Raw genomic sequence first — 27,816 nt, 5'->3', positions numbered from 1 at the left:
CTGGGTAAAACCACTGGTGTCAAATTACCCCTTCCCCAGAGCTAGTGGTTAGTTGTGAAATTCAGACTCAGAATCAAACTCTAGCAGGGTTCAAAAAAGTTCAGATCTGTGGTTTCGTTTCAGCCCATTGCAGAGTTAGGGAATGGCCTCCGAGTTGTAGTCCAGATCCACAACGTCCCAAAGCCTGGTTGTGTTCGGACTGGGGTGCGGTCTGGGCCCCATCTCACGGCAGGGCGAATTAGGGGCTGAAACGATCAGTGCAGGATTGAGAGAGAGAAACTAGGTTTGAAGGTGCTTGTGTCCCCTGAAGCAGCGCTTGGCCTGAACTCTCAGCTACCACAGCTCAGCCACTCGCCCACCAACGCCTAGGACTCTGAACCGGGCCACATCTTTAACCAGCCTCTAGCTCACGCCCCTGAGAATGCTACCCAGGGCCACTACCCTCTCTATACAAAGGATGCGGGTAGCCAGTGGTTTGCATGGAGCATTGCATACGTACATCCTCCATCCCTTCGATGTGGGACTCGATCTCCTGCACTATCCTGGCGTTCCTCTCCACCTCCTCGGCGCTCTTCATCCCTTTGTTTATCTTCTCGGCCACTTGCTTGATGTTCCTCTGGGCGTCTAATAGGAAGGGGTGGTCGGGGTGGTCCAAGGGCGTGTGCTTCAGAAGGTCCTAGGGGAAGAAATATCGAAAAAAGTTAAGGTACCCAAAACAGTGCACTGAGCAACAAAAATGATTAAAGGTCCAGAAAACATGAGCTAGGAGGGAAGATTGAAAACATGGGGTTTGTTTAGTCTGGAGATGAGAAGACTGAGAGGGGACATGATCACAGTTTTCAAGTACATAAAACGTGGTTACAAGGAGGAGGGAGGTAAATAGGTCTCAATAACCTCTGAGGATAGGGCAAGAAGCAATGGGCTTAAATTGCAGCAAGGGAGGTTTAGGTTAGACACAAGGAAAAACTTCCTGTCAGGGTAGTTAAGCACTGGAATAAATTGCCTAAGGAAGTTGTAGAATCTCCATCATTGGAGATTTTTAAGAGCAGGTTAGACCAACACCTCAGGCATGGTCTAGATAATACTCAGTCCTGCCTTGAGTGCAGGGGACAGGACTAGAAGATCTCTTGAGGTCCACTCCTATAATTCGATGATCATTGCCTCCATTTAATAGATGGGGAAACTGAGGCACAGAGTGGTGAAGTGACTTGCCTACTTCAACAGAACCCAGGTCTCCTGAAGCCCAGTTCAGTGCTCTATAGCCATCCCACTGTAAAAGGAGACAAGGCTCTGTAGTTTTACCAGGCAGTAAATTAGGGGAGGTCATTAGGGCAGGGGTATAGAGTTGATCTTACATAGTTACAAAAACTAGAATGAGCTTGTCTCTACTAGGATTTTGCAGCGAGATAGCTATGGTGTGTTAATTAACCCCCACTATTTTAGCAGTGGAGACAAAACCTCAGTGTAGAAGGACTGATGGCTAATCCTGCATTTTAAACACCACACTGATTAGATATGCTCTGTGCAGGATTAGATGATATAACACTTAAAACACTGGAGTCAGCAGTAGGATCCCTCTGGTGTCAGCAGTGGGATCCCCTCTGGGCTAGCGCTCCCAATGACGCTAACAGCTCAGCCAGTGTTCGCTAAGGTGGGAAAGCTTTGCAGAACGTCCCGAGGGGATTTGAGGCTACTGATGAACCTGGCTGGCTGTGATGGGCCCTTCTGAACCCATGCTGGCAACGATTTATCTGCCAGTGTAGCTGAGGCAGATAGTCTGGCACCACTATCGACATGGTGGCACCAAGTCTCAGTCATGCTTCCTGTAACGATACTGAAGATAGTTTTGTGCCATCAGGACGAGTGGGCAAACCAATTCCAATACCAAGTCCAGGGGGACCCTGAGCTGACAGCAGTGGTCAGCGGCAGGACAGCAGACAGGGCCTTTGAGTGAGCAAACCCACAGCTGCAGCTGGCAGGGTATCACAGGGAATGAGATCAAGTTGCCTTTGTGAAAGACTGTTGGCTTTACACTGCATGGGAACCAAGCAACAAGCTCTCAGAGGAGCATGGGTGGAGGCCCTTCCAAAGGGGACATCCCATAGTGAGAGAAATTCAAAGGACGATTACAGAGAGGGTTTTGCCAGTCATTTCCTTCAGCCCTTCTCACTGTTGTGGACAGGTCTGTTCTCCCTCAAAGTCCAGCCCTCCAACCTCTTGATGCTCACACAACGCCATTATGCTGCATACACTGCTCCCTACTTTCTGAATGTCTTCATCAGAAGCAGACAGAAATATCTCCATTACGATTACACACTTTTTAAAAAGGTACCAGCTTCCCCTTTCTGATGTTCCAATGGGGAGCTGAAGGCTCCAGGAAAAAAACCCCCTATATTACACATCTCATAAGCCAATCAGGAAGCAAAGATTTGCATATGTTGTATGATTGGATCATCACAGGGCAATTACATTTTCACAGATCTCAGCTGGAATCAATCACAATACACTCATTTGCAGATACTTGCTTGCCACCTGGGGTGTTGCGTGGATCAGTTGATGGCTGAACATATGAAGTACTGTTAAATACCATCAGAATAGATTCACTGCTCTAGACAATTTTCTGAGAAGATAGACATCTTGCAGGCTTATTTCATGACTACTCCTAGCCAGTCATGAGACAGGTGTTTCCTTTCATACGTAACTAACCAATCTGCTTCATTACTGAAGTGAAATGTCCAGCAGCGGACACAGTAGCTAAAATATGATCAACCACTAAATTACAGGGTATGGAACAGGTAATCATCAAGTGATCCATCCCCTGTTGCCCATTCCCAACTTCTGGCAAACAGAGGCTAGGGACACCATCCCTGCCCATCCTGGCTAATAGCCATCGATGGACCTATCCTCCATGAATTTATCTAGTTCTTTTTTGAACCCTGTTATAGTCTTGGACTTCACAACATGCTCTGGCAAGGAGTTCCACAGGTTGACTGTGCGTTGTGTGAAAAAATACTTCCTTTTGTTTGTTTTAAACTTGCTGCCTATTAATTTCATTTGGTGACCCCCTAGTTCTTGTGTTATGAGGAGAAAATAACACGTCCTTATTTACTTTCTCCACACCAGTCATGATTTATACACTATCATACTCCCCTTAGCTGTCTCATTGAAGCCTCCTGGAGGCTGAGCCCCCCCCAGGGGCTGCTCTCACCCAAACAGGAGATAAGACCAACTGGGCGATCATGGCAGTGCCTTGCCCAGCAAGGCCAGCCCAGACCTGCTCTGACACATTTGCCGTGGAGCAGCCCCACCTTGATTTGTGCCACCTGAGGAACTGCCTGGGGAAAGCTGCTGCAGAATAAAGCCAGGCGCTCGCTGAGCGCAGGGTGGAGGAGAAGTGTGATGCTGAGCAGAAGGGGCAACTGGTTTCATTGCTCTGCCGGCTGTCAGGACATTAGTCATTTAAAGCAAATAAAACCCGCTGGTTAACTGGCCGGATGTGAATGAAAACGCTCGGGCAGATGAGTACTTGGAGTTAATTTAGTGCCACCCACGGGCATCCATCAGGGCAGACGGCCGTGCTGGGGACGGCAGCGAGCCTGGCCACTCCTTGGGGATGTGCGATCTGTAGTGGCGGGAGGCACGCTCCCCCAGGCTGGAGGGAGGCTATCTGGACAGAGATCGATCTGGCTGCGGCGTGTGCATGTTTTCTGTCGCCGTTCTGCTTCCCCCCCGGCTCCGTCGGCATCTCAGCAGGTCCCCTAACATCCCTGCTTGTGCAATGGGCTCCCAGCCAGGAGCTGCTCTGCCTTTTATCAACGGCTGGTACTGCTTCCTCCTGGCAGCTCTTCCCGCGAACCAGCCATCCAACTGGATGCTGCTTCTACCTACGTTAGCTTCCGTCTCCCCCCGCTAACAGTTTGCCAAGGAGCACGGGGGTCTCCAGCGATCAACCGATCCACCAGCTGCTTGGCAAAGAGCAGTAAGGGCTGGCTTGGGCCAATGCAATGCCCAGCACCGGGCTTTCAGAGCGAGGCGCGAACCCCTCTAGACGGGGAATTGCTCCGGGGGACGTGCCCAGCTGGCTTTCAGGCCTCTGCTCTCCTCTGGCTCCTGACCACATCGAAGCAGAATGTACAGCTGTATGGATCCGCTCCCAGCTGGTGGCAAGACCCCAGGCACCTTCTACACAGTCAACTTCGCATGGCCCCTTAAAGCGGGAGTGGCTGGTGGAGGAGGTAGGGCCCGATCCTGTCAGGTGCTGAGCGCCCCTGGGAAGGGGCTGCATGCTGTGGATCCACTCTGAGGTCGGTGGGAGTGGAGGGTACTCAGCAATCTGGAAGATCAGGCCCTGAGGGACGAAGGGGAGATTACAAGGCCTGACTCTCTTCTTACTTGCTCAGTTTTACACCCGGGTCATTCCAGTGACTTCAGGGGAGCTATTCCTAGCCTACTCGAGTGCCACTGAGGGGCAGATCAAGCCCTCCAATGGAGCCCATGAACAGAGCACATATTAAAACAAGCCTCGTTCAGGCTGGCTGTTTTACTGGGCTTCCTCGTGCAATGGAAGGGGAGAACAGGGCGAGCTTTATCAATGCCCCTTTAAGAGGAGGGGTGGGGCCAAGGCAGAGTGAATTAAAATTCAGAGGCAAAACCCCGCTGGAGGGCGCTAAGTGAATGAAAACTGGCTGGCTGGGAAGCACAGTTGCAGCATGTAAACAAAATTAAGGAGGGGTTTGGAAGTGGCTGGAGAGAGAGAACAGCGGATCCAGAAGCCGGCAGGCAGGCAGGCAGGCGGCTTCACAGTGCATTTGGGCTCCAGAACAGGCAACTCCATAGGAAGGGGAAGAAAAGAAAAGTTGGATGAAGTTCCTGGGAGAAAAGCAGATGGAAACTTTGATTCAGGCCTCCCACAGAAGTGCCCCGAATGGTCCCCTTATTCTCTTAATAGCTCGTGGCAAACAACCCACCAAGCACTTCAGCCAGGAGCTAGCCGGAGGAGTGGAACACGGGATCTAGCATGAGAGGCGGAGCCTTGGGTGGCTGACCCGGGGTACGAAGGAGACCCCACGGCTGAGGATGAGAAAAGAGATGGGGAATAAAGTGGGGAATGGTGGGCGCCACTGCGGACACGCTTTGAGAGGGGCTGTGAGGACTGGCACCAGTGAGTGCTCAGAGACAGGTTTAAATGGAGAGGCCAGGCCAGGGGACCAAGCAGAGCTGGTGTTCTGAACTAACACACACTGCTCCGACTCGGCTTGCCAGCTGACCAACCCCTCCTTTCGAATCCCTGGGATGGGCTCTCGGGCCTGCGAGAGGGATAGATGCAGCTGTGAAGGGGACAGATGTCCCCTATAAAGGGGCTGGGGGACTGCAGAGAGGAGCTGCGGGAAAAGAGACTCTCCTGAAGGGAGGCGCCAGGTGGGAAGCCGTGGTTGTTGTGACGGGGTAGAAAGCCCCAGCTGGAAGTTTTGTGAGTTGGTTGGTTGTTTGGACAATATACATGTGTGACACTGAGCCAGCTAGTGTTAAGCAACCAGCAGGCCGTGTCCTAAAATCAACCTTTAAAGGACATATTAGAAAAGTATTGAAGTGATAAACAGGGTCATTTCTTGTAGATCGTTTTCAAAGCCGTGTTAAATGGACAAGGGTTCTGTAATAGAGAATTAGAAGTAAATACTAATTGTATTTGCCTGTGATTACCTATACCTTGTTAGCTGTTAACAATGTGATCTAATCAGCTGGGAGATGCTAAACTTCTGTTTCTGTCTGTTACTATATTCTATTGATTCAGAGATCAAAAAGGAATATTAACATTTAATAACATCATTGTCTATATTTCTCTTTCAAGTTTGTAGTAAACTGTCTATGAACTGCATGGAAGGATAATTACCTTATGCTAATCAATGCAATTAATTACCTGTGTATACATAGGAAATAGGATGTTTACTTCAAAGCAACAATGTATATTACCTATTCTTTGTCCAAGGAATGCCTGCTGTGTTATCGGCTGTCAAGAGGCTATCGTAGCCTCACAGAGTTCTATAAAAGAACTCTAGGACCTGATCCTGTCATTTCAGATCTGCTTGAACTTTATCAGGGGAAGTTTAAGTCACATGACTGAGGTCTTCTGGATTACCCTGAAAATTCTCATGGAATATAAGAATGGCCATACTGGGTCAGACCAAAGGTCCATCAAGCCCAGTGTCCTGTCTTCTGACTGGCCAATGCCAGGTGCCCCAGAGGGAATGAACAGAACAGGTCATCATCAAGTGATCCATCACAAGAATCCATCACTTGAACAAGAATTTGAACAAACTCTATACATGGACAATAACTTACAAAATTGATTCTGGAAGAACTTTTACAAGTCAGCAGCTCACCATCTCTGCTATGAAACTGACCTAAGGACTGTACTCATATCTGTAGGTATAATGATCTTTTAGGCACAAGAACTTTTTCTTTTTAATAAATCTTAGATTAAATAAGAATTGGCTGCAAACATGAATTTGGGTGAGATCTTAAATATTCATTGACCTGGTGGGTATGTGTCCGATTTCTTGGGAATGGTAGAACTTTATATATGGTGAATAAGATTTTAAGTAATCCTCACCAGATTTACTTGGCTGTCTAGATGGGAGCCTAGGGCTGGATTGCTTTAGGGGAGCTGTATTTTTGGCTTATGGGTAACTTGTAAGGTATTGTAGACGCTGTTTTGTTGCTGGCTTGGTGAATCTAATTATTAGAATAAACCACCAGTTTTGGGGGTAATCTGCCCCATTCTTTACCGTTTGCCCTGACTGAGCATTCTCAGTGTGGCCCCCTCCAGCAACCACGGTCACAACATGGAGCCCAGAACCAAGGGCTAAAGACTGATTTGGGCGTGGCTGATAATTCCCTGTCTGATGAAGAACGTTTCCAGCTACACTGAGTCACTGAGCGACTTGACAATTGCGACCTTTATCCTCCTGCCCCCCTCTTGTCTATGCCCCTCACTTGTTGTGACAATCTGAATTTAGTTAGTACAGTGCTCGGGGTAAGGACTGCGTCCTGTCTTATGTGTTTTGTGGAGGCATCTTATGCATTTCTGGGCACTCAAATAATCAGCAGCAGCCCTTTGAACAGTCCCATCAGGGGACTGTGCACCTAAATCAACATTCCTGGAGTGTTTGGAGAGTACGTGTAACCCCAGCCTTTGCAAAAGAGAGCAGCAGAAGGGAGTTAAAAAACTACTGGTTGCAGGGCTGGAAAAGAATCCTATTTCCCACTCAGGTTTCAGACTACCAGAAGCCACCATTCCCATTATTTTCGCAGGGCACTGACTGAGGGCTTGACTGTTTTGGGATAATGGGGAAGATTTCATAGGCACATTCATTTGGTCTAGTTATTAATGTTCAGAGCTGCAGTCTCTGATTTTTTTGGATATAGTCTGAGATGGTTCCATCAACGGCAGTGACCGAGAGCATATTCTCTGGAAATGGTAACACTTGTGGTTTACATGTATTAATCCCGTGAAAAACAAAAGCAGCAAACACTTCCCCAATTCATAGACTTTCAGGCCATGATGGTCATCTGTCTATCCAGGGTGTTTATATGCCACCCCTTCTTTACTGTAGTATCTCAGTACCTCACAATCATCTAGTCTGACCTCCTGCATCACCAGGGCCAGAGAATTCCTGTGGTTGGACTAGGGCGCATTTTTAAGGAAGTCTATCCTGATTTTAAGATATCAGGTGATGGAGAATCTACCACATCCCTAGGTGAATTGTTCCAATGGCTAATTACCCTCACTTTAAAAAGGGGCACTTTATTTCTAGTCTGAAATGATCTAGCTTCAGCTTCCAGCATTGGATCTTATTATGCTTTTTGCTTGTTAGATTTAAAAGCCCTTTTCTATCTGAAATCTTCTCCCCAGGTAGGAAGCTACAAACCATGATCAAGACCTCTTCCCACCCCCCCCAAATAACCTTCGCTTTGCCACGCTAAATAGACCAAGCAATCTAAACTCGTTGCAAACAATCGCTTTACTCTCTAACAACAGCTTGTTTTATTTACAGAACTGAAATGCTGAGAATTCAGAGATCCTGAAATAAAAGCCATTTGTGGTAGCAAGCCCTGTCAACTGCTTTATGGTTTTGCTCAAGTAAATAGAATCTTGTTTCCTAATAGGTAACATTTGATCCTTTCAGCAGAGTTATTTTTAAAACCCCAAAAGGGACTAATCCAGAGCTCAGGATAAAAAAATTGAGGGAGGTCTTTAGCTTTCGTGGTCAGGTGGCGAGTGATAAATCAGATTTCACAGCTGGCCTCTAAGAACTTTAAGGATGCTCTAGAAGATTACCTGGTGCTTGACCTGACAACCAGTTTAACCACCTGTAGGCACTGGTTAAAAATTCTTCCTATTTTGCCTAGAACGCCGCCCCCTGCTGGGTGAATTACACTTCTTCCCTAGTCTGCACAGTGTCTGTGCACTGACAGCTTTGGCAATGCCCCTTGGCTTAATTCACTGTGGAAACCTCAGATGTCTGGGTCTGTATGCGGCACAAAAGCAGTATTTACTTATTCAGGGACCAGTGAGATCATTCCATTTGCCTGCAAATATTACTGAAACAAAGACAAGACATGGGAAACTGACTGGCTTGGATCCCTTATTTTCATTAGCAGCCAGCCAGTTAAAACACATCCATAATTAGGTTAGGGTGACCGCTAAACTACTGGCATTGAAAGCTTGAGGATGATACATTGTGGGTATGCAAATCATCAAGAAGAGCACTGGCAGACAAACCGACGGCAGCAGAAACAGGTAATTACTAAGGGTCAAAACAAGTGGCCTACATGTTGCAAGTTAACAAAAATGAAGCTGTGATCTTGTCTAAAAATCTTACAGACTCAGCAAGGTCAGATTCACCGCAAGTCCCAGGAGAGGAGACCAGCAACGGAAACCACAGCTGCAGTAGGAAGTGGCATTGTTACTGCGCAAGCCAGGGAGATGTCCTGGCCAAATTCAAGCTTTGCCAGTTACATAAGAACATAAGAACGGCCACACTGGGTCAGACCAAAGGTCCATCAAGCCCAGTATCCTGTCCTCTGACAGTGGCCAATGGCAGGTGCCCCAAAGGGAATGAACAGACAGGTTATCATCAAGTGATCCATGCCCTGTCACCCAATCCCAACTTCTGGCAAACAGAGGCTAGGAACACCATTCCTGCCCATCCTGGCTAATAGCCATTGATGGACTTATCTTCCATGAATCTATCTAGCTCCCTTTTGAACCCTGTTATAGTCTTGGCCTTCACAACACCCTCTGGCAAGGAGTTCCAGAGGTTGACAGTGCGTTGCATGAAAAAAATACTTTCTTGTGTTTGTTTTAAACCTGCTACCTATTAATTTCATTTGGTGGCCCCTTGTTCTTGTATTATGAGAAGGAGTAAAAAACGGTTACTTACCTTCTGTAACTGTTGTTCTTCGAGATGTGTTGTTCACGTCCATTACACATTAGGTGTGCGCGTGCCGCGTGCACGAACGTCGGAAACTTTTCCCCTCAGCGGCTCCCGTCGGGCCTGCAGGGTCTCCCCTCCCGCCAGAGCGGCGCCCCGCTCTAGCGTATATATATCCCTGCCGGCCCGACCCTCCCTCGGTTCCTTCTTGCCGGTGACTCCGACAGAGGGGAAGGAGGGTGGGAAGTGTAATGGACGTGAACAACACATCTCGAAGAACAACAGTTACAGAAGGTAAGTAACCGTTTTTTCTTCTTCGAGTGATTGTTCACGTCCATTACACATTAGGTGACTCACAAGCTTACCATTGGAGGAGGGTAGGAGTTAAGGAATAACTGATTGAAGCACAGCCCTGCCGACAACCGCATCCTCTCTGGTCTGATGATGGATCGCGTAGTGGGCTGTGAAGGTATGCACCGACGACCAGGTGGCTGCTTTACAGATTTCCTGGAGCGGAACCTGTGCCAAGAAGGCCGCTGAGGACGCCTGGGCCCTAGTTGAGTGAGCCCTGATCTCCGGGGCTGGTACGTTGGCGAGCTCGTAGCACGTGCGTATGCAAAGCACAATCCATGCCGACAAGCGTTGCGTCGAAATAGGTTGGCCTCTCATTCGCTCCGCAACGGCAATAAACAGCTGAGTCGATTTGCGGAATGGCCTGGTGCGGTCTAGATAAAACGCCAAGGCCCGACGGACATCCAGGGTATGCAGGCTGCGGTGGCTGGGGTCCGTATGGGGCTTGGGGAAGAACACCGGTAAACAAATGTCCTGCCCCATATGAAAGTGCGTGACCACTTTTGGAAGGAATTTGGGGTGCGGCCTCAGTTGCACCTTATCCTTATAAAAAACTGTATAAGGAGGTTCCGAAGTGAGGGCTCTCAATTCCGATACCCTCCTAGCCGATGTGATGGCCACGAGAAACGCTACCTTCCATGAGAGGTGCAGGAGGGAGCAAGAGGCTAGGGGTTCAAAGGGCGGCCCCATGAGCTTAGTGAGGACCAGGTTGAGGTTCCACGCGGGGACCGGTGGGCGCGAGTAGGGAAACACCCTCTCCAACCCCTTGAGGAATCGGACTACTGTGGGGTTGGAGAACACCGAAACTCCCAACTCCCCAGGGTGGAACGCCGATATGGCAGCCAGATGCACCTTAATTGAGGCGGGGGCGAGCCCTTGATGCTTGAGGTGTAGCAAGTAGTCTAGAATTGATGGGATTGAGGCCTGCAGAGGCTGGATGTGGTGAGGCTCACACCAGTGGGAGAACCGTTTCCATTTGGCAAGGTAGGTCGCTCTTGTGGAGGGCTTTCTACTACCAAGGAGGACTTGCTGGACCTCATGAGAGCACCCGTGCTCCCTATCGTTTAGCCAGAGAGAAACCACGCCGTGAGATGCAGCGACGGTAGGTTCGGGTGGAGCAGGCGACCTCGGTCTTGTGTGATGAGGTCGTGATGGAGGGGGAGGGTTATCGGAGTGGACACGGACAGTTCCAACAGGGACGTGAACCAGTGCTGACGTGGCCACGCCGGGGCAATAAGGATGACTGTCGCCTTGTCCCTGCGGGTTTTGAGGAGGACCCTGTGGATGAGCGGGAATGGGGGGAAGGCATACCCCAGGCTCCCGCCCCACGGGATTGCGAAGGCATCTGCCAATGAGCCCGGACTGCGGTTCTGGAATGAACAAAACTGGGGGCATTGGCTGTTGTCCTCGGTGGCGAAGAGATCCACCTGGGGAAACCCCCACCTCCGGAAGATTGAACGCAGGACGTCCTGCTTCAACGTCCACTCGTGCATGAGATAGGACCGGCTGAGGTGGTCCGCTAGTCCGTTTTGGACCCCCGGGAGATATGTCGCTAGTAAGTGGACTGAATGGGCTATGCAAAAGTCCCAGAGGCGGAGTGCCTCGTGACAGAGGGGAGAGGACCGGGACCCGCCCTGTTTGTTTATGTAGAACATGGCGGTAGTTTTGTCCGTCAGAACCGACACGCTGTGGCCTCTCATGGTAGCGTGAAAGGTTTAGCAGGCGAGGCGAACCGCCCTTAGCTCCTTCAGGTTGATATGAAGCAACTTTTCTTCCCTGGACCACAAGCCCTGAGTGCGCAGGTCCCCCAGGTGCGCCCCCCCAACCCAGGTCCGACGCGTCTGTTACTAACGTCAGAACGGGCTGTGGGGCGGCGAAAGGGACTCCCGCGCAAACCTGCTGCCGATCGAGCCACCAACGGAGGGCGTTCGACACCCGAGCCGGGATAGTCACGACCAGGTCTAAGGGGTCTCTGTTGGGGCGATATGCTTCGGCCAGCCACAACTGCAGCGGCCTGAGTCTGAGGCGGCCGTGTCCGACTACGTGGGTGCAGGCCGCCATGTGCCCCAAGAGTTGTAAGCAACATCTGGCCGTGGTCGTGGGGAATTGCTGGATGGAGCTCACGGCCTTCTGAATGGCCAGGAACCTCGACACGGGGAGACTCGCCCGGGCCGCCACTGAGTCCAGGACTGCCCCTATGAAGTCCAGTCTCTGCGTAGGGACCAGTGATGACTTGGGTACATTGACCAGTAGACCGAGTTCGTGGAACACCTGTAGCGTCAATGCCACATGGGAGCGAACCTCGGCCTCCGACCGGCCCGCTAGGAGCCAGTCGTCCAGGTATGGGTAGACGCGCATCCTTCTTTTTCGAAGAAAAGCTGCTACCACGGACATGCATTTCGTGAATACGCGCGGGGCTGTTGCCAGGCCGAAGGGCAAAACTGTAAATTGGAAATGGCGCTGGCTGACAGTGAAGCGCAGGAACCGCCGGTGGGCCGGTCGGATAGCGATGTGAAAATAGGCATCTTTCATATCGAGGGCAGCGTACCAATCTCCCGGATCCAGGGATGGAATGATGGTACCAAGGGAGACCATACGGAAACGTGGTTTGAGCAAGTATTTGTTTAGCTTGCGTAGGTCCAGAATAGGACGAAGGCCCCCTTTTGCTTTGGGAATGAGGAAGTATCTTGAATAGAACCCTTTCCCTTTGAGGTCCGGAGGAACCTCTTCCACCGCTCCCACTGTGAGGAGGGCTTGCACCTCTTGCAAGAGGAGTTGCTCGTGAGAGGGGTCCCTGAAGAGGGACGGGGTTGGGGGGTGGGAGGGAGGGGGCGAGAACTGAAGGGTGTATCCTGCCTCCACTGTGCGTAGGACCCAGCGGTCCGATGTTATACGTGACCAAGCACGGTAAAAACGGGACAGGCGGTCCCTGAAACACAGGGGGGGATCCGGAACAGAGGTTGGTACACTGTCCTCGATCGCAGCTTCAAAACCCTTGTTTGTTTCCCGGCTGCGGTTTGTTTTGGCCCTGATTTTGGCCTTGGTTGGGCGTGTTGTTGCGTCTACGCCTGTTATCCCTGCCCCTCCTGCGGTACGGCTCCTGTCTAGGACGAGGGTGGTACTACCTCTGCGGAGGTTGGGGCTTGAAGGGCTTCCTCTGCGTCACTGGGGTGTGCATCCCCAACGACTTGAGGGTAGCTCGAGAGTCCTTAAGGCTGTGTAGTCTGGCATCCGTTTGGTCCGAAAACAAGCCTGAACCCTCAAACGGAAGGTCTTGGAGGGTGTTTTGCACCTCTGGGGGAAGGCCGGAAGCCTGCAGCCATGCCGAGCGTCTCATTACCACTCCTGACGCAATTGTCCTAGCGGCTGCGTCAGCGGAGTCAAGTGAGGCCTGTAAGGAGGTTTTGGCCACCGCCTTCCCTTCGTCTACTAAGGCAGCAAACTCAGGTTGCGAGCCCTGAGGCAAGGCTTCCTTGAACTTGGACACCGATGCCCAGGAGTTGAAATTGTGCCTGTTCAGGATCGCTTGTTGGTTCGCGATCCGCAGCTGGAGGCCTCCGGACGAGTAGACCTTTCTCCCAAATAAGTCCAAGCGTTTTGCCTTCTTGGCCTTGGGGGCCGGGGCCTGTTGGCCATGTCGCTCCTGTTCGTTGACCGCGGAGACGACCAGCGAACATGGGGTTGGGTGGGAGAATAGGAAATCAAACCCCTTGGATGGGGCGAAGTATTTCCTCTCTACGCCCTTTGCCGTAGGCGCCGCGGAGGCTGGTGTTTGCCATACGGTCTTGTAATTAGATTGGACCATTTTTATGAGCGGGAGCGCAATCCTGGAGGGGCCTTCCGGGCTTAGAAGACCATAGGGTCTTCCTGCTCTACGGTTTCCTCTGCCTGCACCCCCAAATTGAGGGCTACTCGGCGGAGCAGGTCCTGGTGTGCCCGATGGTCAATCGGGGGAGGACCGGACACTGTTGTGCCCGCCACGGCTTCGTCTGGTGAGGAGGAGGAGGTCATGGCCTTTTGTGCGTCCTCTTCCTCCTGTAACTCCTCATCAGCAGGGCGCTCCTCCGGAGTGCGTTCTCTGACGTGGGCCTGAGACGGTGCCGGGCTCGGTGCCGAGTCGGCCCTTTCCCTTTCTGGCGGCCTGGATACCGTGGACTCCCTGCGGGAGGGTGGGCGCCACCGTGGGGAGCGGGACCGGTGTCCTGAGGGGCCCGATCTCGAGGTTCTGGACGGGGGGCCTTGTTGATGGTAGGCCCAAGGGGTCCAGAATGGCCATTGCCCTGGGTGGCCCCACTGTGGTTGCCAAGAGGCTTCGTGCTCCCTACTGGCCTGCACTCTGTGGGCATATTTGCTGGAATGGCCCGAGTCCACCTCCGAAACAATGGACGGTGATCTAGAGGGCCACGGCGGTGCCGTGGGGCGGTGCCGGTCCGGGGTTGGAGAGCGGTGCCTTCGTGACCGGGACCGGGAGTAGCGCCGTGCCGACCTGGACCTGGATCGGTACCGGTGGCCCCGGGACCGGGAGCGGCTGCGGGAGGACGGTCTCAGGGATCGCGCGACCGAAACGTCCCGGTGCCTGCTCGAGCAGGGCTGCTGGGCCGGTGCCTCGCGTCTGCTGGGGCCCGACGGTTGTGCGGCCCGCTGCGCGGAGGGAAGCCGGGAGTCCACCGAGGCGGAGCTCGACTGGGATTGGCGCCGCGAACGGTGCCGAGATGGCAACCGTGATGGGCGCATCATCGCCGGCTTGCCTTTGGACGGCAGTCTCGGCGGAATGTCCTTAGCGCGGAGGGTGCCTTCAGCGGACAATTCAATGAGGTCCTTTGCTGCCTCAAATGTGTCCGGGGTGGAGGGCTGTTCCAACAGTTCCTCCAGCCCTTCCTCCTCACTCGACGCGCCTATCCCGGGGCTCGACGGGCCTTTCGGCGCCGGAGCCACTGGCACCGGGATCTGTATTGGGACCGCAACGGCTTTAGTGGCACTTGCGGTCTTCGCGGGCGCTACCCTCTTGTGCGGGGAACGTCCTCGGGCCTTGGGTTGGCCCTTCGGCTTAGCCGGCGAAGAGGACCGGTGCCGGGGGTGTTCCCTCCGAGCCGGTGCCGTAGGCTTAGGTTGCCCCGCCGGCATCGGATCCCGAACCGATGCCGGGGCACTCCGCACCGAGGTTGACGGTGCTGTAGAAGTGGAGGGCTGTAACGCCGACTCCATGAGCAGCTGCTTAAGGCGAAAGTCTCTCTCTTTCTTAGTCCTGGGCTTGAAAGCCTTACAGATCTTGCAGCGCTCCTTTTGGTGTGCTTCCCCCAGGCAACGGAGACACGAGTTGTGTGGATCACTCAATGGCATAGGCTTGCGGCACGTGGCACAAGCCTTGAAGCCTTGGGCGTGCGGCATGCCCCGCCGCCCAGGGCCGGTGCCGGGGTTAGCCAAACACCTAACACAAAGAGTTTAAGCCTTTGTAAAGAACTGATAACTGCTAGCTTAACACTAACTACTAACTACTAACGAACTGATAACTGTAACACTAATTACTATGCTAAGGGACACTCTCAGATGAGAGACAGAGTTGTTCCAACGTCGCCACGGACGGTAAGAAGGAACTGAGGGAGGGTCGGGCCGGCAGGGATATATATACGCTAGAGCGGGGCGCCGCTCTGGCGGGAGGGGAGACCCTGCAGGCCCGACGGGAGCCGCTGAGGGAAAAAGTTTCCGACGTTCGTGCACGTGGCGCGCGCACACCTAATGTGTAATGGACGTGAACAATCACTTGAAGAAGAACTAACACTTCCTTATTTACTCTCTCCACACCACTCATGATTTTATAGACCTCTATCATATCCCCCCTTAGTCGCCTCTTTTCCAAGCTGAAAAGTCCCAGTCTTATTAATCTCTCCTCATACGGAAGCAATTCTATACCCCTAATCATTTTTGTTGCCCTTTTCTGAACCTTTTCCAACTCCAATATAGCTTTTTTGAGATGGGGCGACCGCATCTGCACGTAGTATTCTTTGTTTTTCTTCTTTAAAACTTCTGTAGTTTTAGCTGGGTACAGCGGTTTTCTCCCTAATTCCTGTACTAAACTGTTGCTATATTTTACCCCAGAGGTGGCAGCATTTCAAATTGGGGCTTAAGTGACCTCTGTAATATTGGGATCCTTTTTATACAGTGTGATTGTTTTATGTGCCATTCCAGAAATCCCAGCTCAAACGGCGACTATTCCCATGCCGTGTGTGTTTAAAGAGGAGCTATACTGCGTGTGTGGGGTTGGCATCCAGCCGGCTGCAATGCAAAAAGAAAAAAGTTAGCTTCAACTTTCTGAAGCTGAACCTTGGACTCCTGCAGCTGCTCCCCTTATCCAGAGCTTTCTAGAGAAGGCTGGACAAAACATGACGCAAGTTTCCTACCACTGGGAGAGTGACTGGAATAGCAGAGGTGCTGGCAACACCAATATTGCTGTGTGGTGCCCATGGACAATGGGGTTATCAGGAGCGACTGGATGGAATCAGGAGTGATGGCAGGGCTGTGTGAAGAAACTTGAACACTGAGGGCATGTCTACACTTACTGGTAGATCGACACCGCTGCAATCGATGCAGCGAGTATCAATTTAGCGGGTCTGGTGAAGACATGCTAAATCGATGGGAGAGCACTCTCCCATCGATTTGTGTACTCCACCTCCCCGAGAAGCATAAGGGAAGTCAATGGGAGATGCTCTCCCGTCGGCACAGCGCAGTGTAGCCACTGAGTTAAGTGGATCTAACTACATCGACTTCAGTTACGTTAGTCACGTAACTGAAGTTGTGTAAGTTGGATCGATTTACTGCGATAGTGTAGACCAGGCCTGACAGCCAGCCCTGAGAGTGGCTAGTGGTGGATACACTTTTCTGAGTGCCAATGTGAAGTCTCTCCTCCACAGCTAGTGAGGGAATAAATGATTGCCCCTGGGGAATGAAAGGTCAGTGGACAAATCAGGGGGAAGAAGGATGGAGGGAGTCCTGGTCACGGACAAGGCTTTCAGCTCAACGTGGCGTCTAGAGCCCTGATACACACAGACGTGGGGCTGGCAATGCTTTGAACCAACAGTCACTGAACTGGACGGCTGGTCTGCTGTGAAAAGGATGTCAGGCTGGAGGACGCAGCTGAAAGGAGCGCTGCTGCCTACCTGCCTGTGGATCTCGTTAGCTGCCTCTGTGGCTGCTTAAATTAAATAAATAAAAATAAATTAATGGAGATATCCCATCTCCTAGAACTGGAAGGGACCTTGAAAGGTCATTGAGTCCAGCCCCCTGCCTTCACTGGCAGGACCAAGTACTGATTTTGCCCCAGATCCCTAAGTGGCCCCCTCAAGGATTGAACTCACAACCCTGGGTTTAGCAGGCCAATGCTCAAACCACTGAGTACTGCGATCTTCTCGACGGCTGGCGACAGCACTTGGGAAAGGCCAGAGAATCCACGGTGGCGGCGTGAAGGCAGCCCTTGCACAAGGCCAGCGAACGTCAATCTCTCAATCCCCTCTGAAACTTGCCTAGTGTCTGGATTTCATTACAAAGGTGAAGCTCAAGGAGGACCTTGCTGATAGGTGGGAGGCTCCTTGGTAGTGAATCCAGGCCCTGTATTAAACGATACACAGTTTTACATCGTAATCATGTGACGCTAGCAGCTCGGCATGGTTTCAAAATGAAACTAGGTGAACCCCGCTGGTTTGGACTCTGTTTCACACTGAGATCTGGGGTCACTGGAACCTGCAACTCAGAGCCAAGCACAGGAGACATGGATCCTGTGCAAATAAAAACGGAAGCAACTGGTGGTAAAGATCTCTGCAATAAGAAACTGCTGCGAGGCTGTTCATCCGCTAGGGTAGTGAGCATGATATACGGACCTAGACAGGCAGAACTTTACCCAGCTCTGTCTAGAAGGGGCTGCTTGGATAACAGTCACTGGAAATACCTTTAATTGCAAAGTCTGGGGGTGTTTGATGCAGGGATCTCTATACATCTCCATACATCCAGGGATTTGGTCTGGCCCCATCTCTGTATTTAGGCATCTATGTATTTAGGCTTGTGGAAGATGCTCATCGCAATTCTATCAGAGAGCTGGTCTTATTATTAGCATAGTGTCTAGGACCCAGGTCACAGCCCTGGGCTAGATGCTGATGCTGTACAATCACAGAACAAAGAGATGGTCCCTGCCCCTATGAGCTTACAATCTACGCACCTACCTTTACCCTAACCCTAATCCTACCTTTAACCTTTACTCCCTGGTTTCACCCCTTTACACTTCTATACCAGTCTATGGTACCAAATTCGTGGCCACGTCGAATTTCACACCCGGCCAGCACCAATCACAGGTTCACAAAGACAGTCAGGAGAGAACTCAGATCCTCCAGCTCCAAAAGCACAATCCCCTAACATAAGAAGACTCTCCACTGGCTGTTGGAAGTACGGGGCTTCTGACACAGAATTTAGCCGTCCTGACTCCATCCAGTAGAAGGCAGTGGTCACACAGACACACTAGCCAGTACATTACAACATGAAGCCCTGGAGGCAAACTGTTCCGCAGCTGCAGTTCTAAGAGCTGCTTTCTCTTCTCCAGCCCTCGGCCAACAAGAGCAGAAATTCAAATTCATAGTCTCTGGATCAGCGTTGACATTTAACATGCAGAAAATACCCTGAGTGTGACTGGTTTTAACCGCGCTGCACACACCTCTCGGGAGCAAGGCTGCAGGGCCAAAATGCCACTTGGATCCCAGCTCCCTCGAACCCCATGAGGAGAAACATTCTACAAATCTCCATTTACTGCACTAAGACCAAAGCTCTATTAAACACCACGGGAAATTGGCAGCCTTGGAAAGCCTGTTCTAGGTACATATTGCTTCCCATTGTAGTGCTGTAATGCTATAGCCACCTGGGGCTCACTACCCACTTCCTCCCACCTTTCTGCAATGCAAATGCAGCTTTGTGTGCCAGCAGCAATTAGCTCCACAGCACCAAAGAGCCGGCCACCAGCCGGCTAAGCAGGGCTGCAGCACGGTTACCACAGCAATCCATCCCCGTGAGCCCTCCCAGCAGTGGGACAGCAGAGAGTTCTGATGTCACTACTTCAAATCCTGGTTACTGACAGCTGTCTCATAGACTCACAGATTTTAAGGTCAGAAGGGACCATTATGATTTTCTAGTCTGACCTCCTGCCAGGGCCGGCTCCAGGCACCAGCCCAGCAAGCAGGTGCTTGGGGCGGCCAAGGGGAAGGGGTGGCACGTCGGGCTCTTCGGCGGCGGGTCCCTCAGTTCCTCTCAGAGGGAAGGACCTGCCGCCGAAGAAGAAAGCGGCGCGGTGGAGCTGCCGCCGATCACGATCGCGGCTGTTTTTTCCCCCCGCCGCTGCTTGGGGCGGCAAAAACCCTGGAGCCGGCCCTGCCTCCTGCACAAGGCAGGTCACAGAATCTCACCCACCCACTCCTGTAACAAACCCCTAACCTATGTCTGAGTTATTGAAGTCCTCAAATCGTGGTTTAAAGACCTCAAGGTGCAGAGAATCCTCCAGCAAGTGATCAGTGCCCCACGCTGCAGAGGAAGTTGAAAACTCCCCAGGGCCTCTGCCAATCTGCTCTGGAGGAAAATTCCTTCCCGACCCCAAATATGGCGATCAGTTAAACCCTGAGCATGTGGGCAAGACTCACCAGCCAGCACCCAGGAAAGAATTCTCTGTAGTAACTCAGATCCCACCCTCTCTAGTGTCCCATCACAAGCCATCGGGCATATTTACCGCTAATAGTCAAAGACCAATTAATTGCCAAAATTAGGCTATCCCATCATACCATCCCCTCCATAAACTTATCAAGCTTAGTCTTGAAGCCAGATATGTCTTTTGCCTCCACTGCTCCCCTTGGAAGGCTGATCCAGAACTTCACTCCTCTGATGGTTAGAAACCTTCGTCTAATTTCAAGTCTAAACTTCCTGATGGCCAGTTTATATCCATTTGTTCGTGTCCACATTGGTACTGAGCTTAAATAATTCTGCTCCCTCCCTGGTATTTATCCCTCTGATATATTTAGAGAGAGCAATCATATCTCCCCTCAGCCTTCTTTTGGTTAGGCCATCTGGCGGCTGCTAAAGGAGGCCGACGGGAGAGAATTTGGATGGGTCTCCCCGCTGTTCCCAGGCGACAATTGTCCACAGCCCAAAAACACAGTCGGTCGGTGCTAACGGGCAAGTCTCAAGAGAGCCCCTAGACTGGATGGGCCATGTAGACTGACCTGCCCTTTCATGCCCCAAGGTGGCCTTTCCGGGCCAGGGGAGCTGGCCCATCGGTGGAGCGCTGTAGGGGACACTTGCAGAGCTCTGGCCTGTGCTGCACCAGTTCTGCAAATCCTGCTGGGAATTTCGTCTTCCAGATCCGACAGTCCGGCACCCCTCTTCTGTTCAGTTCTGGGGCTCTGGTTCCTCCCTTCGCTGAGGGGGTGGGGCCTTTTGTTACCCACCCCCCTCGGGATTTAAATAGACCAGCCCCTCCCATCGTCACTGGAAGGTGCTCCTTACAAACAGCTCTCGCTCTAAGGTCTAGATAGATCTAATCTTTTCCCAGACCCGTAGGCTCTTCCCAGCTTCCCCCCAGCTCAGCGACTGGCTCGTCTGATCGGTTGCTCGCTGCAATGCCTTAGCTATTAGCACCCAACCCCTCGGTGGGATGGGGGAACAGTGCAGTCAGGGATTTCTCGGGTGACCTTGCCCCTCTTTCCTCTGCAAAGGGACCTTTACCCTGCAAAGATTTACTGAGCCATCCTGGTTTGGTTCCCCTCGGCAGCGCTGGCCCACCCAGGTACCCGTCACACTGCCAGGAGCCCTGTGCTTGCTACTGTCAGAAGCCCTGATGAACGCCTGTGACCCAGCAAGGCACAGGGAGCGTGGCAAGGGCGCTCGGCATTCCCAAGAGGCTCCAGGGAGTCTCCTCTTGCATGGAATTCGAGACACGCAGAAAAGCAAAGAGCCCTGTTATGGACGAGTGCAGTGAACTCGTCTCTAAACCCTTCCAGCTCAGGACCCCTGAGCCATCCTACAGAGAGAAACGGGCCAGATCCTGACGCCCTTGGTTCGGGCTTTATTTGTTTGTACTCAAGCAGACTCCCCTTTGGAGATGGGGTAGAGATCTGGGAAGGCTCTCGTGATCCGGCCCCATAACACACGTAGAAACCATGCGAAAAAGAGGCCCAGACAGTCTGTCTACATGGGGAGAAAGAACCTTTCTTCAATGGGGTGAGCCCAGTCAGCCGAACAGGACCAGACTCCCTCCTTAACAGCTGTGTAGACACAGTTCAACACCTTCAAAGTCAGGTCAGCTGGCTGGGCTGTGGCCCAAGCTCCCACCCCAGCTAGTACAACTGGAAAGGCATTAAACCGCATCTACACAGGCATCCAAGGGACCGCTCAGCCCTGCTCAGCTGACTCAACTGGAAAAGGCGCCTTTTCGCCTGTGTAGACAGGCCAGGGAGGTCAAAGGTCAGTTCTCAGCTGGGTGAAGCACCTGTGGGTCCTACTGACATCAATGGACCAGCGAGGACGCGACATCCTTCCAAACCTTGCAAACGCCTGACCCGAAAGCAATGAAAGTGGGACTCAAACTCAGCTCCCTGACTTCACACCAGTGAACCACACCTCCCTCAGCAAGCCCGCACCAAGCCGACTCAGGTACCGTCTTCAGAGAGGGAAAAGGCCTATTGGCCTAGTTCAAAAAAGAACTAGATAAATTCATGGAGGATAGGTCCATCAATGGCTATTAGCCAGGATGGGCAGGGATGGTGTCCCTAGCCTGTTTGCCAGAAGCTAGGAATGGGTGACAGGGGATGGATCACTTCATGATTACCTGTTCTGTTCATTCCCTCTGGGGCACCTGGCATTGGCCACTGTCGGACGACAGGATACTGGGCAAGATGGGCCTTTGGTCTGACCCAGTATGGTCGTTCTTATGATCACCCAGCCTGTCCCCCACTAATGCAGGATCGCTCCCTTCGGAGTGTTCCTGGGGGCTCTGTCCAAGCCGAATGTGACCAACTCTACAAACAGGAATTCCATCAGCTCCCCCGGAGTTCATGGGGTGACCGACCTCACTGCATCCAACTTACACCTCTTCCCAACTGCCCAGCCGATCTGCATTGCCCCACAGACGGCTTCATGGCATTCCTCTCAGAGCCTACAGGCCAGTGGGGACAGTGAGCGCATGGACAGTCCTGGCGGGCCGCCATGTCGCTCTGGAAATGCGGCCGTGCCCTTGTAGCGCACTGGCCCCGCCCCGCCTCACCTTGACAAGCAGCTCGTAGCGCGGGATCCTCTGCACAGGCTTGATCATCAGGTCCGACAGCGCCTGCTTCTCTTTGTTCTCCCGCATGCTTTGCTGCAGAACAGTGGGGAAGGGAGGAGAGAGGGGGTTCTCGTCAGAAATGAGACTAAGCGGCTGCGTGGTTTACTCCACGGCTCACAGGGACAGAACACCGCATGGGTCATGGCTGAGAACGTAACCAGATTCCGTAAGGCATTCACACAGACGTCGAGAGCATCCAGCGTTATCATCACTAGCAGCAACAGCCCCACATCTCCCCACTGCAGGGGTCTTATGCTTTCCCCTGAGCATCTGGTTCTGGCCATTGTCACTGGACTGCATGGACCTCAGATCTGATCCAGTTCCTATGGTCTGAGGCTCAGGACGAGCTACAATCAGTCCCAGACCATGCACAAAACACAGCTAGGTGGAGACTGCAAAGACAGCATCAAGATCCAGTACCTTGGGAATTCCCAGGCTAGAAACTCATGCTTATCTCCACCACTGAAGACTGAACCAAGGAGGTGTGGCTAAATGGCTTGGGGGTGTGGCCAGCCCCTCTCCCCCACTCTGAGCCTGATAGCATGCCTGAGCCTGGCCCACAGAGGCATGATGCCTCAGAGCTGATCTGCTACATGTCCACAAGCCCTGTCTGCAGAGAACAGCCAGGGCATAATCTGGCTCAGACGGGGATCTCAGTGAGAATGCTGAATGAGCCCGGTCACTCCTGTGGTGTCAGGCTAGTGCCAGCAGCACAGGACTGGGGCGTTGGAGCAGGAGAAGCTGGACGGGAAGGAAGAAAGTTCTCATTCAGACACAAGAGGCAAGACGCTCAGCTGGTGTAAAAGGGTGTAGCGCCAATAAAATCAATGGAGTGATACTGATTCACATCAGCTGAGGATCTGGAGTGACACCGATTCACACCAGCTGACGATGTGGAGTGACACCGATTCACACCAGCTGAGGAGCTGGCCCAAATATCTGCAATAAAAGAATCAGGAACATGGAAAAATCCTGGCCAGATAAATGCAAATTTGTTCCCTCTAACGTTTTCTTTCCCACTCCCCGCGCCCCTACCAGAGCGCTCCAGCATGATGCCCCTTGAACCCCGGTCAATGGAGGGACGAGTCTGGCCACTCATCTCTGGACATGCGTAGACTGTACCTACTGAGCTGCAGAACCAAATCAGCTGCTCAGCTGCCCCTGCCGGGATAGCAACCTACCTCCAGGAACTTCATAAAGGCCGGCCTGGCTTCCTTGGCTACTCTCACGGCATCCTTGGCGTTGAGGAAGTTATCGATGTATGCGGAATAAATGCTCACCAGGATGTCCTTGGAAAACTGGGGGAGCAAAACAGAGAGACCAATGAGGGGGGGGGGTCTTCCAGGATGAGAGAGAGGCTTTCTCTGAGCACGTCATACAGAGAAAACCAGGGAACAAAACCACACGAGCAACCCCGGGGTCTGGAAAGGGCTGGAGAAGCAGCAGAGTCCCCACCTTTGACTCTGGGCATGGCCGACTGTCTGTGCCTTGCTTCACCCAGGCTTCCCATTAATCTGGGGACCTGGTCATCAGAGTTTGCTTTTGTGCTACAGACAATATGAACGTAAAGCTTAACAGTAAAGCCAAGTATTCACTGCAGCTGTGAACCGGGGGAGTTTCTGCGGGGCAGAGCTAGAGCAGCGGTTCTCAACCAGGGGTCCGGGGCCCCATGGGGGGCCGCGAGCAGGTTTCAGGGGATCCTCCAAGCAGGGCCAGCGTTAGACTCGCTGGGGCCCAGGGTAGAAAGCCGAAGTCGCACTGCATGGGGCTGAAGCACAGGGCCCTGAGCCCTGTCACCTGGGACTGCAGTCAAAGACTAAGCAACTTAGCTTTGCGGGGGCCCCTATGGCGTGGGACCCCAGGCAACTGCCCTGCTTGCTACCCCCTAACGCCAGCCCTGGCTTTTATATGCAGAAAACCAGTTGTTGTGGCACAGGTGGGCCGGGGAGTTTTTATATCATGTTGGGGGGGCTCAGAAAGAAAAAGGTTGAGAACCCCTGAGCTAAAGCATGTCCTCTGAAGGCCTGGTTTGTTTTCTAAAAGGACAGGGTAGATGGCCTTCCTCAACAATAGAGTGTGTGTGCGTGCGCGCGCATAGATGCCGACTTCCCCTCTGCCCAGTGGGTGCTCAACCCCTAGCCCTGCCTCTTTTCGCCCCTCCACCTCCCTCACCCCGCCCCCATTCCACCCCTTCCCCAAAGTCCCTGCCCTCCTCCCGCTCCCATTTCACCCCCTTCCCCCAAGTCCCCGCCCCTACCCCACCTCTTCTCTGCCCCCTCCCCTGAGCGTGCTGCGTCCCTGCTCCTCCCCTTCCCTCCGGAAAGTCCTAAGTGCCGCCAAACAGCTGTTAGGCGGCGGGGGGTGCGGGGAGGTGCTGGGAGGGAGGGGGAGGAGCGGGGACGCAGCACGCTCGGTGGGGGGAGAAGGAGGCAGGGGGAGCTCGGCTGCCGGTGGGTGTGGAGCACCCGCTGATTTTTCCCCGTGGGTGCTCCAGCCCCGGAGCACCCACGGAGTGGGCGCCTCTGTGTGTGTGTGTGTCTAGAAAGCACATTATGGACTAAATCGGGGCAGTCTGTGAGATGGGCTGATCACCTCATCTAACCTCCAGCATTAGCCTTATTGACCGAGGAGCTTCCTGCTGCATTCGCCTGGGCTTGCCTTCAGTGAAGCATGAATGTGAGTTTAAAGACTGCTTGGAAGAATGGATGAATCGATTCCTAACCAGGGGTGACGGAAGCTCCCTAAAAGTGGAGGGGCCACCAGTGCCCGAAACGTGGCTCTGACCCCCACACCGCCTCTTCCCCAAGGTCCCGCCCCCACGTCGCCTCTTTCCCCGAGGCCCTGCCCCTACGCCGCCTCTTCCCCTGAGGCCTCGCACCGGCTCTTCCCCCAGACCCTGCTCCCGCGCTGCCTCTCCCCCCAGGCCCTGCCCCCCGCACCAGCTCTTCCCCCAGGCCCTGCTCCCGCACTGCCTCTTTCCCCCCACGTACCCCCCCACGCTGCTTCTCCCCCCAGGCCCCGCCCCCACGCTGCCTCTCCCCCCAGGCCCTGCCCCCGCACCAGCTCTTCCCCCAGACCCTGCCCCCGCGCTGCCTCTTCCCCCCCAGGTCCCCCCCCCACGCTGCCTCTCCCCCCAGGCCCTGCCCCCGCACCGGCTCTTCCTCCAGACTCGGGTGCTGCCTCTTCCCCCCAGGTCCCGCCCCCACGCTGCCTCTCCCCCCAGGCCCTGCCCCCGCACCAGCTCTTCCCCCAGACCCTGCCCCCGCGCTGCCTCTTCCCCCCCAGGTCCCCCCCCACGCTGGCTCTACCCCCCAGGTCCCGCTCCCACACCGGCTCTACCCCCCAGGTCCCGCTCCCACACCACCTCTTCCCCCCAGGCACCGCCCCTGCTCTTCCCCCAGGCCCCGCTCCCACACCACCTCTTCCCCCCAGGCCCCGCCCCTGCTCCGCCTCTCCCCCCAGGCCCTGCTCCCACACTGCCTCTCCCCCCAGGCCCTGCTCCCACACCACCTCTTCCTCCAGGCCCTGCTCCCACACGATCTCTTCCCCCAGGTCCCTCCCCCACGCTGCTTCTCCCCCGAGGCCCCGCCCCCACGCTGCCTCTCCCCCCAGGCCCTGCCCCCGCATCAGCTCTTCCCCCAGACCCTGCTCCCGTGCTGCCTCTTTCCCCCAGGTCCCCCCCCCACGCTGCTTCTCCCCCCAGGCCCCGCCCCCACGCTGCCTCTCCCCCCAGGCCCCGCCCCCGCACCGGCTCTTCCCCCAGACCCTGCTCCCGTGCTGTCTCTTCCCCCCAGGTCCCGCCCCCACGCTGCCTCTCCCCCCAGGCCCCGCCCCCGCGCTGGCTCTACCCCCCAGGTCCTGCTCCCACACCACCTCTTCCCCCCAGGCCCCGCCCCTGCTCTTCCCCCAGGCCCCGCTCCCACACCACCTCTCCCCCCCCACGCCCTGCTCCCACACTGCCTCTCCCCTCAGGCCCTGCTCCCACACCACCTCTTCCCCCCCAAGACACCCCTCTCCACTCGCTCCTCTTTACCCCCCATCGCTCGCCCTTACAACTGGTATAAAGTGGTGGGGCCATGGCCCCTGGACCCCTGTTCCGGCACCCCTGTTCCTAACCCAATCCTACTTGTTGGCTCACTCAACGGACACTTTGTTAGATCGTTGCTGTGTTTGCCAGGTGGATAATTAATAAAATTGTCAATCTCTCTCACACACACACGCGCGCAAAGCCTGTGCCATCCAACTGTCAGCTGTTTCCCACCTGGCTTCCCTTTGTCTTTCAGAACCTCATCGCTTCTATTAACCAAGCTGGCATGTGTAATCACAGAATCAACTGTGCTTTAGAAGTTCTGTGTTTGTACAGCACCTGGCACAATGGGGTCCTGGTCTGTGAGTGGGGCTGGTAGGCACTGTGATAATATAGATAACTAATAATAATACAGGGACCGCAGCCCCTGGTCCAGCAGGAAAGGCGGCGGCAGGGCTAGTGGAAGCATTTGGAAAGGCAGGGTTTCTGGCCCAAAAGCCTGGATTGGGTATCTAGCCGTCCCCAGGAAGGAGGGTCTCGTGGTTAAGGTAGAGGAATTGGACTCAGAAGACTTGGCTCCTATTTCTGGCTTTGCCACCAGCTTCCTGTGTGACTTGGGTGAGTCACTTAGGACCAACTGCTGCAACCCACAGAAGGAACACAACGCAGTGGATCAGGCAGCGTCATCTCTAGGGCTTTTTCCTCCCCCTTCTTTACCCTGACCCTCCAGCAGGAACAATGGATGACTAGAGGGGTATCGTCCAATAACAGTCTCCTTTCCCACAGGATACAGTGATGAACGTCACATAATTCTATGTGGAGCAGACGAACACAGCATCAGACGCCGCTGCCAACCCCTGAACCAGTGAGCGACAGCTGCCGGCACTCAGCAGTGATGCCAGAGGGGGCGCATTGCCAGAGCTGGATTAGCACAGGGCACCGTGGGCCAGGACTGATGTACATTAGCAGAGCTCTGTGGGAGCTGAGGACTGGAAGATGGACTCAGATACTACAGTGACGGGGCCATAACTAGACAGAACAGCAGGTTGCATGTCAAGTTTGAGGTGCAGTGGCAGAGTTGGGGGCAGGATGGCACAGGGTAGGATTGGGGTGCACTGACACAGCTGAGGTGGAGGATGGCACCAGATTAGATTGGGGTGCAGTGGCAGACCGGGCGCAGGATGGCATAGGGTGGAATGGGGGTGCAGTGGCAGACTGGGCGCATGAGGCACAGGGTAGGATTGGGGTGCAGTGGCAGAGTTGGGGGCAGGATGGCACAGGGTAGGATTGGGGTGCAGTGGCAGACTGGGCGCATGAGGCACAGGGTAGGATTGGGGTGCAGTGGCAGAGTTGGGGGCAGGATGGCACAGGGTAGGATTGGGGTGCAGTGGCAGACTGGGCGCATGAGGCACAGGGTAGGATTGGGGTGCAGGGGCAGACCGGGTGCAGGATGGCACAGGGTAGGATTGGGGTGCAGTGGCAGAGTTGGGGACAGGATGGCACAGGGTAGGATTGGGGTGCAGTGGCAGAGTTGGGGGCAGGATGGCACAGGGTAGGACTGGGGTGCAGCGCAGACCGGACGCAGGATGGCTTAAGGTAGGATTGGGGTGCAGTGGCAGAGTTGGGGGGAGCATGGCACAGGGTAGGATTGGGGTGCAGTG

General features: G+C 53.8%; 1 protein-coding gene across 1 annotated transcript in view; it reads right to left on the bottom strand.

Moving 5' to 3' along the window:
• Positions 1 to 27,816, bottom strand: part of ARHGEF17 (Rho guanine nucleotide exchange factor 17) — a 249,539-nt gene that overhangs the window by 31,471 nt on the left and 190,252 nt on the right. The window contains exons 4-6 of the mRNA XM_065423342.1: positions 23,310 to 23,426; positions 22,069 to 22,161; positions 500 to 676 (exon numbers count right to left, since the gene is read on the bottom strand). Coding sequence (XP_065279414.1) covers positions 500 to 676; positions 22,069 to 22,161; positions 23,310 to 23,426 — 387 coding nt within the window. The remainder of the gene's footprint in view (positions 1 to 499; positions 677 to 22,068; positions 22,162 to 23,309; positions 23,427 to 27,816) is intronic.

Source organism: Emys orbicularis, chromosome 1 (assembly GCF_028017835.1).
Source record: "Emys orbicularis isolate rEmyOrb1 chromosome 1, rEmyOrb1.hap1, whole genome shotgun sequence".
NCBI lineage: Eukaryota > Metazoa > Chordata > Testudines > Emydidae > Emys > Emys orbicularis.
Note: the sequence above shows the minus strand (reverse complement) of the source record. Positions and strands in the feature narration are given on the sequence as shown.